The sequence below is a fragment of the Cottoperca gobio genome, chromosome 6, assembly GCF_900634415.1.
Source record: "Cottoperca gobio chromosome 6, fCotGob3.1, whole genome shotgun sequence".
Lineage (NCBI taxonomy): Eukaryota > Metazoa > Chordata > Actinopteri > Perciformes > Bovichtidae > Cottoperca > Cottoperca gobio.
In genome coordinates, this window is record NC_041360.1 from 17040115 (window position 1) to 17056857 (window position 16743).

The following is a 16743-nucleotide window of genomic DNA, read 5'->3' on the forward strand; positions in this document are numbered from 1 at the left end:
TGAAATTCTTTTTCACCTTCTTTTCTCTCTTTTTCTCTGTTACTCAGCTGACCTTTCTTGGATAGACACTGGTATGTTGCTTTTGTGTATTTTGTGTGTCTTTCCTTCTTGTATGTCATCCTAAATTTCATGCGCAGCATCGAGGAATCCTCCCTATGTAGACCACTAACAAATAAGACAACATAGCAGGTGAATGAGTTAACTGGTTAATAAAGGGAAATTATATCAGACATGCTTTACATGTCAAGTTGATAGATGACCAAACTTTACCATTAGAGGAATAAATGTATATATTGCATAGAGTAGCCTGATACATTATTCTGAAATAATAATAATAATAATAACAACGTATACCATTATACCAATATTTTTTATCCCACTAAAACAATAATTGTTTTAACGTTTTGATCATCAATAATTTATTTCTAATTTAACATGTTTAAACTACACACACTAAGAAGTGTGACTGATTATCACATAATGTTTCTCCTTGTGTTGCTCTATGCTCTGCAGGTTTACTGGTTCCCATACTGGTGGGCTCTGCACTGGGACTTGTTCTCATTATCTCTTTATTGTGCTGTCTATTAAAGCAAACAAGGTAAGCAAAGGGCAAAAACAACAAATCAAGACCACAATTACACTTCTTGAAATCACACTTTGCACTTAATACTGTATTAAAAGTGCTGTTTTTTTAATCGTCATCATTTCCATCATTAATACATAGCTTGTGAATTGTTTGTCAAACCTGGTGTACATCGCGGGGTTCGATGTGTCTGCTTGAATCCAAGTGCACAAATTCAGGGTATTTCAAGAGGTTAGTTAATCTTAACTGACTCAAGCATCTTGGGTTTTTAAAGGCCCTGTCACACATATGCGTATGACAGAAACGTATGCTGGCGTATACGAAATATCGGCAATACGTTGATATAAATTATCGTTCGAAGGACGCTGGCGGTACGCCGAACACGCCAGACATACGGCCCTGTCACACAGTTCCGTATGGCAGAAACGTATGCCGTCGTATATGAAAAGTAGCTCCAAATACGTCCATATAAGCTTAATGGATAATCTTGACATAGGTTACGAATAGGGTATCCACTCGTTATCAATAAATTGGCTGTAGGGTTCACCATCAGCCGACGTAGCCTATATCTAACGTACCTCTAACTTAGTCACGTAGGTATTCACGTAGGTATTTACATACTATATTTACGTAGGTAAGTATTCACGTACTGTATTTACGTAGGTAAGTATTCACGTACTGTATTTACGTAGGTAAGTATACACGTACTGTATTTGCGTAGGTAAGTATTCACGTACTGTATTTACGTAGGTAAGTATTCACGTACTGTATTTATGTAGGTAAATATTCACGTACTGTATTTACGTAGGTAAGTATTCGCGTACTGTATTTACGTAGGTAAGTATTCACTTACTGTATTTACGTAGGTAAGTATTCACATACTATATTTACGTAGGTAAATATTCACATACTGAATTTACGTAGGTAAGTATTCACGTACGTATTCCGTATTCACGTATGTCTAACGTAACGTAACGACTGCATATCTTATGAAGCACACGTCGGGTACGTCCGGTAATTTTGAACATGCTCAAAACATTAGCGTTCAACAACGCACCCCAGCGTAACACAGTGAGCTCTTAACGAATACTACTTATATTTACCTTATATCAACGCACACCAGCGTGTAGCCGATATTTTGTATACGCCATATTTTTGTATCCGTTATGCATTCGTTGGGTATTCATCTGATACATTTTGTATTAGGAAGTGATGCGCTATCAATAGGTTAGACATGCGTATCTGTATATGTTCACTTTTCCGATCCAATGAAAAGTTGGACATATTTGGACTTTCATATACGCCAGCATACGTTTCTGCCATACGGATATGTGTGACAGGGCCTTAAACGAAGAATCAAAGACTTTATAGGGGTTGTGTCCTCATTAGTGGAGATTTTGGGAACTTACCCTCATTTACGCAAACAGTAGATGAATGACAACGTTTGCTTTTTACAAGAACTGTTAAACAACAGAACAAACAAGATGATACACCTGCTAATCTTTTCGGGTTTTATTATGCAGGGCACTGAATCCACAAAGGAACCGTTGGTGTTAGTGCTACGTAACCATTAACTTCTACATTTAAGAAGCATCAAATACGGAGAGGAAGAAAATAAAACATGTATGTTAAACACCAGTAGCTTAAATGCTGATTTGAACGTTTTAAGATTGGAGAAAGATGTCTCGGAAAACGGGAAATAACAATATAATATTTTGATTGTCTTGCTGAAACAGGGGCCTTTTAATTTATTTATTTTCATGGTCTCCAGAATTAAAACCTAACAGGCAGATTTCACAATTGTTGTGATCGTAATGGTGAAATGACCAAATATCCTACAAATTAGGTTAAATAAAAAAATTGAAATCGTACATTTCAACAAATATAGCTTATCTGAGGAAAAGGAAAATGTCTTTGAGATAAAATATGTAAATAGGAGGCACTGCAGAGGTAACATGTGCTTTGAAGCTGTTTCCTAATCAGTGGATATCACTTCTCCTCTTTCATTTCTTTATGCAAATGATGCAAATTCCACATTTGGAAGTGTAAGGCTGAGTGACAGTCTCCCCACAGATGAGTTGCAGGCACGCTGTCAGCATTAAACAGTGTCAAATGTTCCGCCTATCTTCAAATATTAATTTTCCATCTCTTACTTCCAGTTTCAAAAGTAATTACTGTATGTTTCCTTACATGGCTAACTTCTTGCTCATATATCTTGGAATTATATAACAAACATTATCTTGATGGCAAAACAAACCAGAGATACAATCAGATTCTGAATGCATTCTGGTTCTTTTATTCCTCAGAGCTGGTGCTGAACGGGACAAAAGCAAAGGTGTTGGATACAACATTGATGAGAGAGATGAGTACGGCTCAAGAGTATAGCCCATCATTCTGGACTTTGCTTCAAAGGAACTCAAAGACTATGAGACTATTGTCCTTTTGCTTCTCATCTTGTATTTGTGAAATTGTCCCATGGGTTGTGGAATCATGAAAGTGTTTAGTATATCACATGATAAAGTTTGCATGCAGGGTTATGGGAAGCACTCCTTTTTTTTTCTCAAACCACAGTCTGGACTTCCTTTGCTGTGTTGTGGCCGGCCTTCATTCTGGGTGTTTTATGCTGTATGACTACTTCCTTGGAGCAAGAGGAACAGCTGTCCTCTCTAATCCCCCTATTATTTATATGACTTGATGTGGGGAGTTTCTTAAGGATTGCTTCCAGGCAAATACAGTAAGGGCCAGAGCTGTGCTGGTGAGAATCTCCGGTCAAGTCCGACCGTGCCACCCGTTTCCTTTTGCTTTCCTGGCATGGTGGAAAGCCTAACCACAGTCCAAACAATAGGGGGGTAGGAGTCGACAGACATCCCTGATGGTAGGGTGGCCTGAGAGGGATGGGCTATACCACATTTTTCCACCAACCCTGTATTTAGAGCTGCTCTATGTATTTTATAATAAAAGGGTGCTTGGCTCCATACAAACACAGAAACACACAGCTCCTTCCCTGCGAATAATGCTGAGAAAAAAAGGCCTTTGTGTTTTCAGGCTGCACGTGGGCTGACCCCTAACCCCTGTCCGCCTGTCTGATCACAAGACTAACTTCCCAGCGCTCCTGAAAGCCTCTCAGTTAGGCTGCAGCCTGTACAGTTCACCACGGGACCGCTGGGGAGTTATTGCATCATTATGTCATCCTCACTGTTCTTCCTTTATTACATTCATGCATTTCTTTTAGATCATATTAGATGTAAGGGTTTATGTTCAGTGTTCAGTATTTGCATGCGTATGGTGTCGAAGGTGACACTTTCACTGTAAGAGAAGACTTTAGATTCTTTAGACTGATTAAACAAACTATCAATGAAGTGTTACGACTAGAAGACTATTTTGCCTGTTCACTGCTACTTGTGGCCTCATCACGATGTCGATAATTCTGTTGCCATATCAGCCACACATGTGTTAAACTGTAGTTGTTTTGTACATTTTGTTCTTTAGTTGTTGATTTTAAATAACTGCTGTCTTAGAATAAAAAATAAAAATATTTATTAAGTTAAGTGTCATTTTCATTGCCTATATCCCCAAATGGCATCTAGCCGGCTTACTTTAAGCAGTGCAAGCAATTATACAGAGTGATGTTTAGACCTATAAGACCTGTTGAAAACCTGTTCACAAAAAAATAATGAAAAAGAAATAGCTCAGTTTTAAAAGCAAACATGATGCCCACTGTAACTAAGTACACATTTGAGGTACTTGTACTTTGCTTGAGTCTTTTCTTTTAATGCCACTTTCTATATTTCAGAGGAGGTTTTGCACTCTTTACTCTTATCAATATTTGACTGCTTTAGTTACTTGTTACTTTTTAAAATGTAGATTTTAGCAGACAAATATGTGGAGAGTTTATAAAAGAATAATTAATTGATACATCTTGGATTGTTATTATTTCCTGCTAAAACATTTCATCACAAATATGAGCATTTTCTGCTTTATAAAAACTATTTTAATCATTTAATTCATTTTATGGACAATTTTGAGAATTCTGTGCTGTTGGTTGGACTAAACAAACATTGAGAAGGTGCCACACCCGATAATTGTGACGACATTTACTAATTTTTTCAAACCACACAATCAATCGATAAGTGGAGAAAATAATCAGCAGAATAATCCATAATGAAAATAACCATTTCGTTGATAGTTCAAAATGAGCTCCACTTCAACCAAGTTCAACGGTAAAATCCTGCTTTTACAACAATGCATTGGTAATAATTATTAATGATAACATGTATAGTAGGCTATAAGAGTCATTATTCATTCAGTACTTTTACTAGTACATTTTCCTTAAGTAGCATTTCATTTATATGTAACATTTTCAATGTAGGACTTTTACTTGTTAAAGAGTATTTTTACAGTGTGGTATTAGACTTTTTCATTAGAAAAGGGTCTAAATACGTCCTAAATTACATTTTGCAAAGTTTGCCCACCCTTCCTTGACCCCTGAGAATGAAAAAAGTGTTGCCAGTTGTTCAACGCTTGTTGAACAGGACTGCCATCTAGTGGCCAATTGCATCAAGTACAACAACAATACGTTTTACTTCCGGATCGTTTTGAGTGTATCTTCCGTTATTTGAGTGTTCGCTGTTGTCTGCAAACCTGTAGGTGTTTTGTATGTTGTTTTCGTGATGTATCACCTGCCTGTGCTGAAGAACAGGCGCACGCTCCTCGAGAGGGCAGAGAAATTTATCTCTGATATTTATTTCACTGACTGCAACCTGAGAGGACGGTAAGGCTCCTTTCATACAGCTGCACTGACAATAACTACAATTAGGGATTATTATTATTATTATAATTATTATTATTATTATGATTATTATTATTATTGCTATTGCTCACAGTGTTTCTTTGTAGATCAGCACCAGTTTCACCAGTCTGCAAAGTAGTGAATGCAAATAAAACTGTTAATCACTGTAATATCTACAGGCAATAAAGTTGTCTATATACAGAATAGTAAGTTAATACTGACTACATCATACTTAATGCACTTTGTGATTTTGGGCTATATAAATAAGTTTGACTTTTTGAATGATTGTTCTCTGCAGACTCTATGGAGACTCTTGTCCGCTGGAGTCGATCGTCTCCTTCTTGTCCTCTAAACGGATCGCATTCACTGAAGCCTCCAAGCAGACCTTTGCACCTTATAAAGTGGGTGATACCTTTGGACCTACGTAAGTAATATGCGTCACCCTCAGATCTTTTTATTCCCTCCGATCTTGGCAATAGCCTAATCCAAACTTGATGCTTGTTGAAGGTGGTGGACTTGCTGGTTTAAAGTGACCCTGAAAATCCCTGAGTCCTGGAGAGGAAAAGAGGTTCATCTTCGGTGGGAAAGCGATGGAGAAGCGATGGTTTGGAGAGATGAGCAGCCAGTTCAGGTAATGTAACAGCAGGCTACATTAAAGTGCCAACATGCTGTGCTAAACACATGAATAGACTTCATTGTGACATGTGGATTTGTAGGGCCTGACTAAAGAGGGCGAAAAGACGAGTTACATCCTGTCTGACTGTCTGAAAGATGAGGAGCCACACAGGTCAGTTCACTAAACCATGAGTTCATCACACGTTTGTAACCAATTGCACACTGAAATGTTTATATTTTCTCTTTGGTTCTTTAGTGTCACCCTTTATGTAGAGATGGCCTGTAATGGGCTTTTTGGAGCCGGGGATGGGTCAATGATTGCGGCCCCAGATCCAAACAGGAAGTTTTCGGTACAGAAGGCGGAGCTGGTGGTATTTAACCGCGATGTACGGGAGCTGATGACTGATTTTGAGATGCTGATTGACATCGTAAAGGTGATGTCACACAAAACAGTACATTTTAATACGTTACTTTATATTTAGTTGAAGATTAGGGAAATTAAACATTTCTCTTCCTTCACAGGAACTCGGAGAGGGAGAGCAACGGGGCTACCAGGCACTCTTCACTGTCAATGAGATGGTGAACCTCTGCGACCCCTCTGATCCCAGCTCTTTCTCTAAAGCTCGCAGCCTGGCTCACACCTTCTTCAGCCAGAGGAACGGAGAAAGTCAGCACATTGCTCATGCGATGGGTCACTGCCACATAGACTCAGGTCTCAGTTTAATGTCTAAACTGTGTCCCTCTGAGTATAAAAAACTTTGAAGAAAAGCTGGTGCCGAACGCCTGGTCAGATTTGTAGTTGCATTTACTAATTAGTGATTAGATATTTACTGATATAAATCATAATTTTGATATTTGACTATTTTATTTAGGCAACATTCTTCTCTTAAACTTCTTTTGTTAAAAGGTATAAGTATTATTTTCTTTCTGTATCCGTAGTAGCAAAACAATACTAAAAACATACTAAAAAGGGATACTTGGCCCTGTTTTTTTAAGTAGAAATGAATAGAAAATGCACATAAAATCTTCCAATATTTTGTCAAATTAGTTTATATTTCTGACTTTCTGTATCTGCAGCATGGTTGTGGCCCTACGAAGAGACCATTCGCAAATGTGGCCGAAGCTGGGTGACCGTTGTCCGTTTAATGGAGAAGAACCCTGAGTTTGTTTTTACTTGCTCTCAGGTAATTCCTCACTAACACAGTTTTCTATTCACCATTAAAGGCTCTACAAATCTGAGCGGGCCTCTTCAGTTTGGACCTTTTTTTGCTTTTGTCCAGGCCCAGCAGTTCCAGTGGGTAAAGAGCTGGTACCCAGGACTCTTCTCCCAGATTCAGCATTATGTTAAGAAAGGCCAGTTCATTCCGGTCGGAGGAACATGGGTGGAAATGGTAAACCTGATCTAGCAAATGTATCACATTTCATGCATCTTATGAATGTAACGATATTATTGGGCCTTTTGCCACTCAACCCTTTTTTATGAGCTAAGATCCTGAGTTAAGATGTACAAATTACATGTTTTCCTGTCAGGATGGCAATCTGCCTTCAGGTGAGTCCATGGTGCGGCAGTTTCTGGAAGGCCAGCGCTTCTTTAACCAGGAGTTTGGGATCCATTGCAAAGAGGTAGGAGATTCATTAAAACATGTGTACATCCGTATTTAGTCTGCTTTTCATCACATATGCATAATAAAATGATCTTTTCTCTATTCTCTTTAGTTCTGGCTTCCAGATACGTTTGGCTACTCTGCCCAACTTCCTCAAATAATGCAGGGCTCTGGCATTTCCAATTTCTTGACACAGAAGCTCAGCTGGAACCTGGTCAACACTTTTCCTGTAAGTACTGGACACCAATTTAAAATACACAATTGTGAAGTTTAGATTTTCAGTTTTGATTCTTCTTTCCTTAAGCACAACACATTTTTCTGGGAAGGTCTGGATGGCTCCAAAGTTTTAACTCACTTCCCACCAGGAAATTCCTATGAAATGAAGGGCAAGGTTGAAGACGTGAGTTTGGTTTATGGTACACATAACACGGTGAATGTTGAGTCTGAAAGGAGAATATTTACAATCCTCAAAAATCAGTGTGTTTTCTCTGCCCACAGCTGGTGAAAACTGTGAAGGATAACAAGGACAAAGGCAGAGCGAACCACAGTGCAGTGTTGTTTGGTTTTGGTGATGGTGGCGGTGGACCCACACAGCTGATGATAGACAGACTGCACCGGGTCCAGGACACAGATGGACTTCCCAAGTCAGTTCCTGTCCCACACTTTGAACTCATCAGTTACCAAAACCAAGCTCAAACTGAGGCGGAAAAACAGCCCACCAGTAAATTAGTCATGAATGTTATGCTTTTCCTGCCCTGTGGGATTTCTGCCATAGGGAGTTCTAGCACGTAGGCAGTGGAATCCCACAAGCTTGTTAAATTCAAAAGGATATGAGTGACGTCTACTGATGTCATTATGGTGTGGTTCTACAATACTAGTCAATGCGATCATGTTTTAGTCAGAATGAATGACAAAGAGGGTGTAACCAGAGATGTCATCACTTCCATGTCCAATTCTTGTGTGTTTCCCAGGGTCCAGACGTCCAGCCCTGACAAGCTTTTCTCTCAGCTTCAGGCTGAATCAGCTCTGCTTTGTACTTGGACCGGAGAGCTCTTCCTTGAGCTGCACAACGGCACATACACCACACAGGCTCAGGTAGAATAAAACTCTGTTCAGAGTCCTCATTTAGAAGGAGAGGAAATTAGATTTGCAATAACAAAAATAACATGATTTCTCTGAGTAAAAGGAAAAAACCCAAGCACACAAATAGGCTATAAAATCAAATAACAAGAAGAGGTGTAAATATTCACTGGGTGGTGCAGTTTTATCATTCAGACGTTTGGTAAATAGTATAGATCATTTACATGCAGGATCTACTTGGATTGTTACATTTTACCAATCGTATATATGGTCTTGATCGCTAAATATAAATATATACAGTAAGTAAAGGCAGATACACAAGCATTTATGCAGAGGGAAGGCAAAGTTCACCATAAGATAAGCACAAATGAGAGGAAAAGTGTAGTACTTGTCCACAAAATTAAACGTGTGAAATATTAAAAAAATGATTAAAACATGTTGGTACTGTATGATAAATTGAAGTTATTTTCATGTTTGCTTTATTATTTCCAGATTAAACGAGGGAACAGGCAGTGTGAGACGCTGCTTCATGATATTGAGATAGCCAGCAGCTTGGCGCTGTGTCGGGACAAGACTTTTCAATATCCTGTGGAAAAACTGCAGGAGCTCTGGAGGTCCGGATACACCTTTTAAAGTTTGATGATGAATACATTAATGGTCTCTGTTGTTACAGTATGAAAATAGCTTCTTTGATTTTTCCCTTTCAGGCTGCTTCTTCTAAACCAATTCCATGACGTGATTCCCGGCAGCTGTATAGAGATGGTTGTGGAGGATGCACTCAGGTATTATGAAGGTACAGTTTGCAGTAGCTATCTATTAAAACCACAGCCATATTTATATATTGTTTTCCAAAATAAATTAAAAAAAGAACATCATTATGTGTTTTAGATATCCGCAGTGATGGCGCTGCACTGCTGCGTGATGCCTGTGGAGCCCTGGGCTCAAAAGGCAACTCCACTGGTGTGTTCAACTCTCTGCCATGGGAGCGCCATGAAGTCTTCCAGATTCAAGATGGCGCTGGTAAACCTGATCTGGGTATGTTAGATATTTCACAACATTTATGTGTTTGCCTTCCAAACTACAACTGCATATCAAATACTGGTATTTGTTGTACTGCAGCTCTGGTGAGAGTTCCCAGCATTGGTTTGTCCCCTGTCGAAGACACGAAGCCTGTGGCTCCAGTCTCTGTCATTCTGCAAGTATGTACTATATATAGAGAGCATTTAATTAATTTAGCTAGGTTGTAATTTAATTGGGCTAACCGAGACATTTTGTACCATTGCAGGCTGACGGAACAATCCTCATGGAGAATGGGATTTTGCAGACTGTCATAAACAAAGATGGCACTTTGGCTTCTCTGTATTTGATCAATGCTAACAGGTACTGTAGGAGCACATGTGGCCATATTTTCTTCAACTCAATATTCACTGAATACATTTAGGTTTTTACTGAACTGCCATGTCTCACCCCTTGGTTGGTTTCAGAGAAGCCATGTCCGACAGCTGTCATGGGAACCAGTTTGTCATGTTTGATGATGTCCCTCTGTACTGGGATGCCTGGGATGTAATGGACTACCATCTGCAGACAAGGTGTCGGTCCTTACTGTTGCATCCATCTTTTGCCACCTTGATACACACTGCAGTATTTGCAGGTATTGTAGATATGAATATGAAGAGTCTAACTGCAGGATTGACCCTATAGGAAGCCGGTTCTGGAGGTGGTGCAGCCTCTCCGTGTGGTGTCCTCAGGTAGGCTCCGAGGCAGTGTCAGCTTCACCCTCAGGATCAGCGATAAGAGCACGATCACACAGGAGATTGTCATGGACGCCATGTGTCCTTACATCAAATTCAACACAGAGGTACTTTATAGCATTTATGATATCTGGAGAAATCGCTGATCCAACAAATTCTTCAAAAACCAAGAAATACCCAATGTTGCATCCTCCAATTTCAGGTGAAGTGGGCAGAGTCGCACAAGTTTCTTAAAGTGGAATTCCCTGTGCGAGTACACAGCCCCAATGCTACATATGAGATCCAGTTTGGCCATCTGCAGAGACCCACACACAGGAACACTTCATGGGACTGGGCCAGATTTGAGGTACAACACTGTGGAATCAACTGCACAAAGAATCCTAATGTTCAGCTTGTCTTACTACGCTCCATTGGTATTTTGACATCAACACCTAGTGTCTTGTTTTGGTCCTGCCCGTATTAACTGTAAAACAGAGATGCTGTCATTACAAAAATAATGCTGTTGAAATGCTTTGTATGGTCTTTCATCGTGGTTTCTTTCTCAGGTTTGGGGTCACAAATGGGCCGATTTGTCAGAGCACAACTTTGGGGTTGCACTGCTGAACGACTGCAAATACGGCTATTCAGTGCACAAGAACACTATGACGCTGTCCCTGTGAGGTTTCCCCACTGTTCTACAAACAGTACATTTAAACCTCATTTAAATAATCCTTGCAGCTAACAGTAGATGTCTTTTTCTTAGACTGAGAGCACCTAAGGCACCAGATGTCAACGCTGACATGGGGACTCATCATTTCAGCTATGCAATCATGCCACACACAGGTAGGATTGAATTGTTCTCATTAAACTTTAAAGGGATAGTTAAGGTTGTGGGGTTGTATATGGTACTTAACACTAGTGTAGATGGTGGTCCGCATGACCCGAGTTTGGAGAAGCAGACAGGAGTTATGGCAGGGAAGCTAAGCAATATACAGCTGTGGATGGAGGCAGCAGCAAAATGTATCGTCGTCACTTAAAAGAAAGGCCAGTCTAAAAGAATCAATATCAGTTTAAGTGTATTCACAATATTTTAAATATAGCCTACACTGAAACTGTTATTTATTTAAAAAATTTAGGTGGGCTTTTTAAGGTGGCTAAAATAGATTTTAACTGTTAACTGCGTTAACTGCTGCCCCCGTCCTCAGCGGTACATTGCTTTACTTCATTGCTGTATATAATGCACTACTATGGATAGGTGCCTCATACATACAACACTTCAAACAATCCAAACTACCCCATTAAAAACCCTGTCCGTGGAACGTGCAATATATTGTTTTCTTTGTCGTAATAAAGGATCCTTCCAAGATGCCTCTGTCATCCAGGCTGCGTACAACCTCAACTTCCCTTTGAGGCCAATCCAGTGCACTTCTGACACCGAGCCCTGGAGTGCCTTTTCCGTCAGCAGTGCAGCAGTCATCCTTGAGACCATTAAACAGGTATCCCATTAAAATGCTAAGCTTGACCTAGCTTGACTTAATCCACTCAGGGCGCTAATGGCTGTTTACTCTATTTACCATAACAGGCTGAGGACAGGGAGGGGGCACTTGTAGTCCGACTCTATGAGTCACATGGGAGCAGCGTGACCACAACTATGTGCACCACTTCCCTTCCAGTCAGGGAAGCCTGGCAGTGAGTATTTCTATTTTTAGGGTTTACTGCTGCCTGGCATCTTTTATGTTGTCGTCTAAGAAACCAAACTGTTTTTCCCCCACTCTCAGTTGCGATCTCCTGGAGAGACGAGATCCCACCCGGCCGGCACACATTTTGCCAGAGGGAATCACTCTGAACTTCAGCCCTTTTCAAATTGTGTCACTTCTTCTCATCTTGTAAAAGATGCCATGTTTTACCAAACCTCAGGTTAGTTAGAAATCCCCCCCCCCAAAAAAAGGTAGAAATGAGTGTAATGGTGCTGCAGTTTTAAGGAGAGCATCTTTTTGAGCTACTCTTGGATGACAATGTGAGAAAAATGATCTGATTACATTAATTTGAAATAACAAACAGTTGCAGAACTTTTGTAGAAACCTGATTTTTATTAAAAACTGTTTAATAGTATTAAAAAAATATACACATATCACAGTGGTTCCTCGCCTTTCTTTTTACTTGCTGTTCTGTCTGGTCATTCTGCTGCTCCGCCTCGGTGCACCTGCAACAAGGACGAACTATGAGATTAAACTTCTGTTTAATTTTCTATCCAATACTTCCCCCGACAAAAAACATTGTTTCATTTAGAGAGAATATCGTGAGCACACCTGCAGTTGGCTCTGCGCTGCTGCTCTTCCTTCCACGAGCAGCTGATCTCTCTTTAGTTTGAGGTGCGTTTACTTCTTCTGACTTTTCAGTCTCTCTTCTCTTGGATCCGGCCTCCTTCGGATGTGCATCCTTTTCCTTCTTTGGCGTTTTGGTCGCAGTTTCCTGTTTGACCACCTTCTTCTTTGGTGTGCTTTCTGAGCGACCTCTGGCCACCTAATGAAACAAACTTGTCTTAAGGGTCACATCTGTAGAGTTCATTACTTGTTAAGCAACAAAAGTGACTGTTGATACCTTTTTATTGTCCGTGTAATCATGGTCTTCTTCTTTCTTTGCTTTCTTTTTTGCCTTGGGTGACTTTAAAACTATCGAGTGGAAAAAAAACACTGATCAGTTTATGCATCGACTATCCTCCGATACATTTCAGCTGAAGTTCTCAGTTTTGTGTATTCTAAGTACCTTTAGGCGTCATGGGGCCTGGATCTCCCTAAAAATAGAACAGTATGTATTAGTATCAGTGAGATATATATATATATATATATATATATATATATATATATATATATATATATATATATATATATATATATATATATATATATATATATATATATATATTAAAATATAGAAATGTTCTATTCCTCACTTTGAACCACATAGTTCTGCCATTGTGGTCCCGTATAGATGTCATTCCATCCTTGTAGTAACACTGCAGCCATGCCTCAAAGTCAGAGTAGTCTGCCTTCTGGGGGTCGTAGCCCTTTCCACCTAAGACACAAAACAGGAGGCATTTCACTGTAAGATCAAATTGTATTATCTCTGAATTGAAAATGATTCTGAAAGTTTTTCACTCAAAATGAAACCAACCTAGGCTCACCACCTCTAGAGGAACTGTGTGACAGAGTCTGAGCAGGTCACCCGTCTCCCTTTTCAGCTGTGTATCTCCGTCTGAGGTCTTGTGCACAGAAGAAAGAAAAGCACTGTTACAAAATGTAAAGCAGTGATTTGTCGAGTGTCTGATCTGCAAAAATGTCTCTGTCTGGGCTATTTCACCTTTGTGTCCGGGATCTCATCTTTTACTTTCTTCTCATTTTCGCATAAATCTTCTGACTCAAGGCCTTCCAGTACGACCCTGGCGGCCACGAAGGGTGGGATGTTCAACCTTGAAAGAGAAACTACTTTACACACACAGTCTTTTGTACAAAAAACAGAAAGGCTCTTTTGTTTATCACAATCACTGCACCTCCCCACTGGAATTAAAGAACCAAGAAGAGAAAGAAAAACATTCTTTTCATATCTGGAGAGAAACAGGCCTTGAGACTCGTGACAGCTGGTTGTTCTTTTCTGATCTTGATTTGTCCTTGTAATAAACAAGCACACAGCTACTCCCTGTTGCCTTGTTGCTAATCTTATCTTTATTTTAAAATTGTACATGTTTACTGTTAGTCAAGGTCTGGTGGCACCAGGATTTCTGCCCCGAGGATGTGTCTGCTTTATCTCACTTTGTTATTTGTAGCCACTAGTTACATCTAGCAAGGTACTCCAGATGCAAACTAGCTATGTGAGGAGATCTACAGACATATTTTCCCAATATCTTAACTCAGGTTATTTGACGATACCAAATAACGATCCAATATCAGTGCTTTCTTTTCCTCCAAATTTGACATCTGTATACTTCACTGCATGGAACCCATTGGTTTCATTTTTCTGAAAGGTAACATGAGGCCATGGACTGCTGCGTCAACTATCTGCCATGACTGAATAAACATAGTTGTTAGGAGGAAAAACTTATTTTTTTAATGACATTTACAAAGAAATTGTACTTAATTTGAGGTTAACTGATGAGTTGATCGGCATAAACATTTATTTATCAGCAACCAGAGTCTTTTTTCAAACTGAAATGCCAAACATTCACTGGTACCAGCTTCACAAATAGGAAGATTCGCTGCTTTTTCTTTCTTATTTGATTGTGAACTCAATATTTTGGAGTTTTATACTTTGTCAGACAAAACAAGTTATTTGAGGATGACATTTTCAACCATGGGAAACTTAACTGTTTTATGATATTTTCATTAAAACAATTCAGATTATTCCATCATTTAAAAGAATTGCTAGTTACAGGCCTATATTCAAAGTGGATTGTCGTGTAACTTGTACGGCAGTGGTTCAGTCAGTAGGGGCTCGGACTGTGAGCCGTAGGGTTGCTGGTTCAAGTCACCGACCCTGACCTAAAACAAATGGAGTGTGACTGCTACTTGGACAGGTCCCAGTTCACCTCCTGCCGTGGGGCCCTTGAGCAAGGCACCGGCCATCCCCCTTCCCCTCTCACTCCCATTGCTCCCCGGGCGCTGTCCTATGAGCTGCCCACTGCTCCTAGTACTAGACTCCTGGTACTAGGATGGGTTAAAAGCAGAGAACAAATTTCACTGTGTGCTGTGTGCTCTGTATGTGTGACCATTAAAGAGGGTTTCATCCCTCCAAATCTTAATGGGATCAGTATTGGAGCATCCCTAACACATAACTGTAAAGTGTCTTGTCATGGTAATGATTCATTTGTCTGTTATCACAACTCCTTTTGTGCGTAGGTTTCGGTTGCATTATGATTTTTGTGTGCGCAGGTTCTGTTTAGTGGTGTGCTCATCATGTGCTGATAAGCGATATGACTCTTCCACCCCTCCCCTCTCTACTCACCGTCTTTAAAAAGGCATGAACACAGATATACAATTGTTCTATGTATAAATACTCCATAGACGAGTTTATTTCTCAAGAATCTTATTTTCAGTATTATAGACTTCACTGTAGTAGTGCTGTGGGTTGTTCATGTTTATCACCTGAAAAGGATTTCAGCCCTGAGGTAGTTCCCGATACCGTTGAAGTACTTCTGATTGAGCAGCACTTCACAGATGGGCTTGTCAAAGGCACGGTCAGACAGGCGCGACACAACCTTCTCCCTGCAAAATCAATAACTGGTCAGTGTGCGAGTGAGAATTTCGTTGAGCAGGGGACTCATGGTACACTCTCAGCATTACTTACCTGAAGCTTTCGTACTCAAACATGATGCAGGGCCCTCTGTCAGGCTGCCAAGTCCCATTGGGATGCCAGGTGCCAAACCTGCGTGCATCCACAAAGCTCAGCACTCTGCAGGGCGTCTCTTTGGAATAAAAACGCAGATGGGCATGTTTGGGCAGCTCATCCTCTGTGGTGAAGCGGAAATAACCCGACATCCCAAAGCGTAAGACTATGTCCATGGCCTGGTCTGCTTGTCCTGCCTTCACTCTCTGTTTTGTATCATCACTCTTCATGGGCGTCAGCGTGAGCTTCACTTCCTTCCCTCTGGAAGTGGCAGTGATGAGATAGGCCTCACAGGCGAAGGCCACATCAGGACTCTTGCTGACTTCAGATTTTCTGACCGGTCCCGTAAACACCACTCCAGCACACATTTTGTTCACATAAAGGCTGGCCAGGTGGAGCTCTGGTCCCTCAGGCATTGTGTTGGAACAAATGAAGCTGTGCTGCAGAAAATTAAGTGGCCAAGCAACCAAAAACCTTTCAGAAACTTATTCCAGTATTTGAGCATTTGACTTTGACATTGGTTAATGTTTTTCAGAGTGGTGGCAACTCAGTATTTCTAAAATCCTGGCTTCTATGTCGTATACACACTACTCGCATTCATTATTTAGACTGCACAACGTAATACATCAATGCCTTGACTTTACAACATTGCACACACCATGCCACAGATACGATATGACACATCACTCTAAAGATGTAAAAATAGGCGTTTTTCATTGAGTTGCGAGGGGCATCTCGGGGCAAAACAACTTACCCAAACCAGGAAATAGACTACGCCGTTGATAAACTAGTCACTACCTACGGAGTTTGTCGGGTTCCTCAACCATCTGCAGGGCTGCACGATGTGCATGTATGGCATGGACCAAAAAGCTTATACAACATGCTTGTTACGAAATGTGTTGTGTTTTTAGGTTATATAATATCACCGGGGGCCATTCATTAATCTGAAAAGTCGCGAGATGT

At 40.3% G+C, this 16743-nt stretch overlaps 2 protein-coding genes across 3 annotated transcripts; one reads left to right on the forward strand and one right to left on the reverse strand.

Moving 5' to 3' along the window:
- The first annotated feature begins 5202 nt into the window (after nucleotides 1-5202).
- man2c1 (mannosidase, alpha, class 2C, member 1) lies at nucleotides 5203-12533 on the forward strand. Its single transcript, XM_029434345.1, has 26 exons — nucleotides 5203-5354; nucleotides 5671-5796; nucleotides 5880-6003; nucleotides 6089-6159; nucleotides 6244-6421; nucleotides 6510-6699; nucleotides 7065-7171; nucleotides 7268-7378; nucleotides 7518-7610; nucleotides 7704-7820; nucleotides 7896-7991; nucleotides 8090-8235; nucleotides 8563-8686; nucleotides 9164-9285; nucleotides 9379-9464; nucleotides 9560-9706; nucleotides 9791-9870; nucleotides 9957-10051; nucleotides 10156-10260; nucleotides 10373-10529; nucleotides 10625-10768; nucleotides 10968-11077; nucleotides 11165-11244; nucleotides 11755-11897; nucleotides 11984-12090; nucleotides 12180-12533. Exons 1-26 carry the CDS (start codon nucleotides 5254-5256, stop codon nucleotides 12289-12291), a joined length of 3072 nt encoding a protein of 1023 aa, XP_029290205.1. The 5' UTR covers nucleotides 5203-5253; the 3' UTR covers nucleotides 12292-12533.
- Nucleotides 12468-16734, reverse strand: neil1 (nei-like DNA glycosylase 1). Of its 2 annotated transcripts, none has more exons than XM_029434346.1 (10): nucleotides 16535-16734; nucleotides 15742-16220; nucleotides 15540-15659; nucleotides 13762-13870; nucleotides 13576-13663; nucleotides 13355-13476; nucleotides 13168-13195; nucleotides 13003-13073; nucleotides 12711-12924; nucleotides 12468-12619 (listed from the first exon to the last, which is right to left on the reverse strand). In XM_029434346.1, exons 2-10 carry the CDS (start codon nucleotides 16194-16196, stop codon nucleotides 12558-12560), a joined length of 1269 nt encoding a protein of 422 aa, XP_029290206.1. In that variant the 5' UTR covers nucleotides 16197-16220; nucleotides 16535-16734; the 3' UTR covers nucleotides 12468-12557. The 2 variants fall into 2 exon arrangements, with proteins under 2 accessions (XP_029290206.1, XP_029290207.1); XM_029434347.1 differs by having other exon boundaries at nucleotides 12468-12604; nucleotides 16535-16730.
- Nucleotides 16735-16743: the final 9 nt, after the last annotated feature.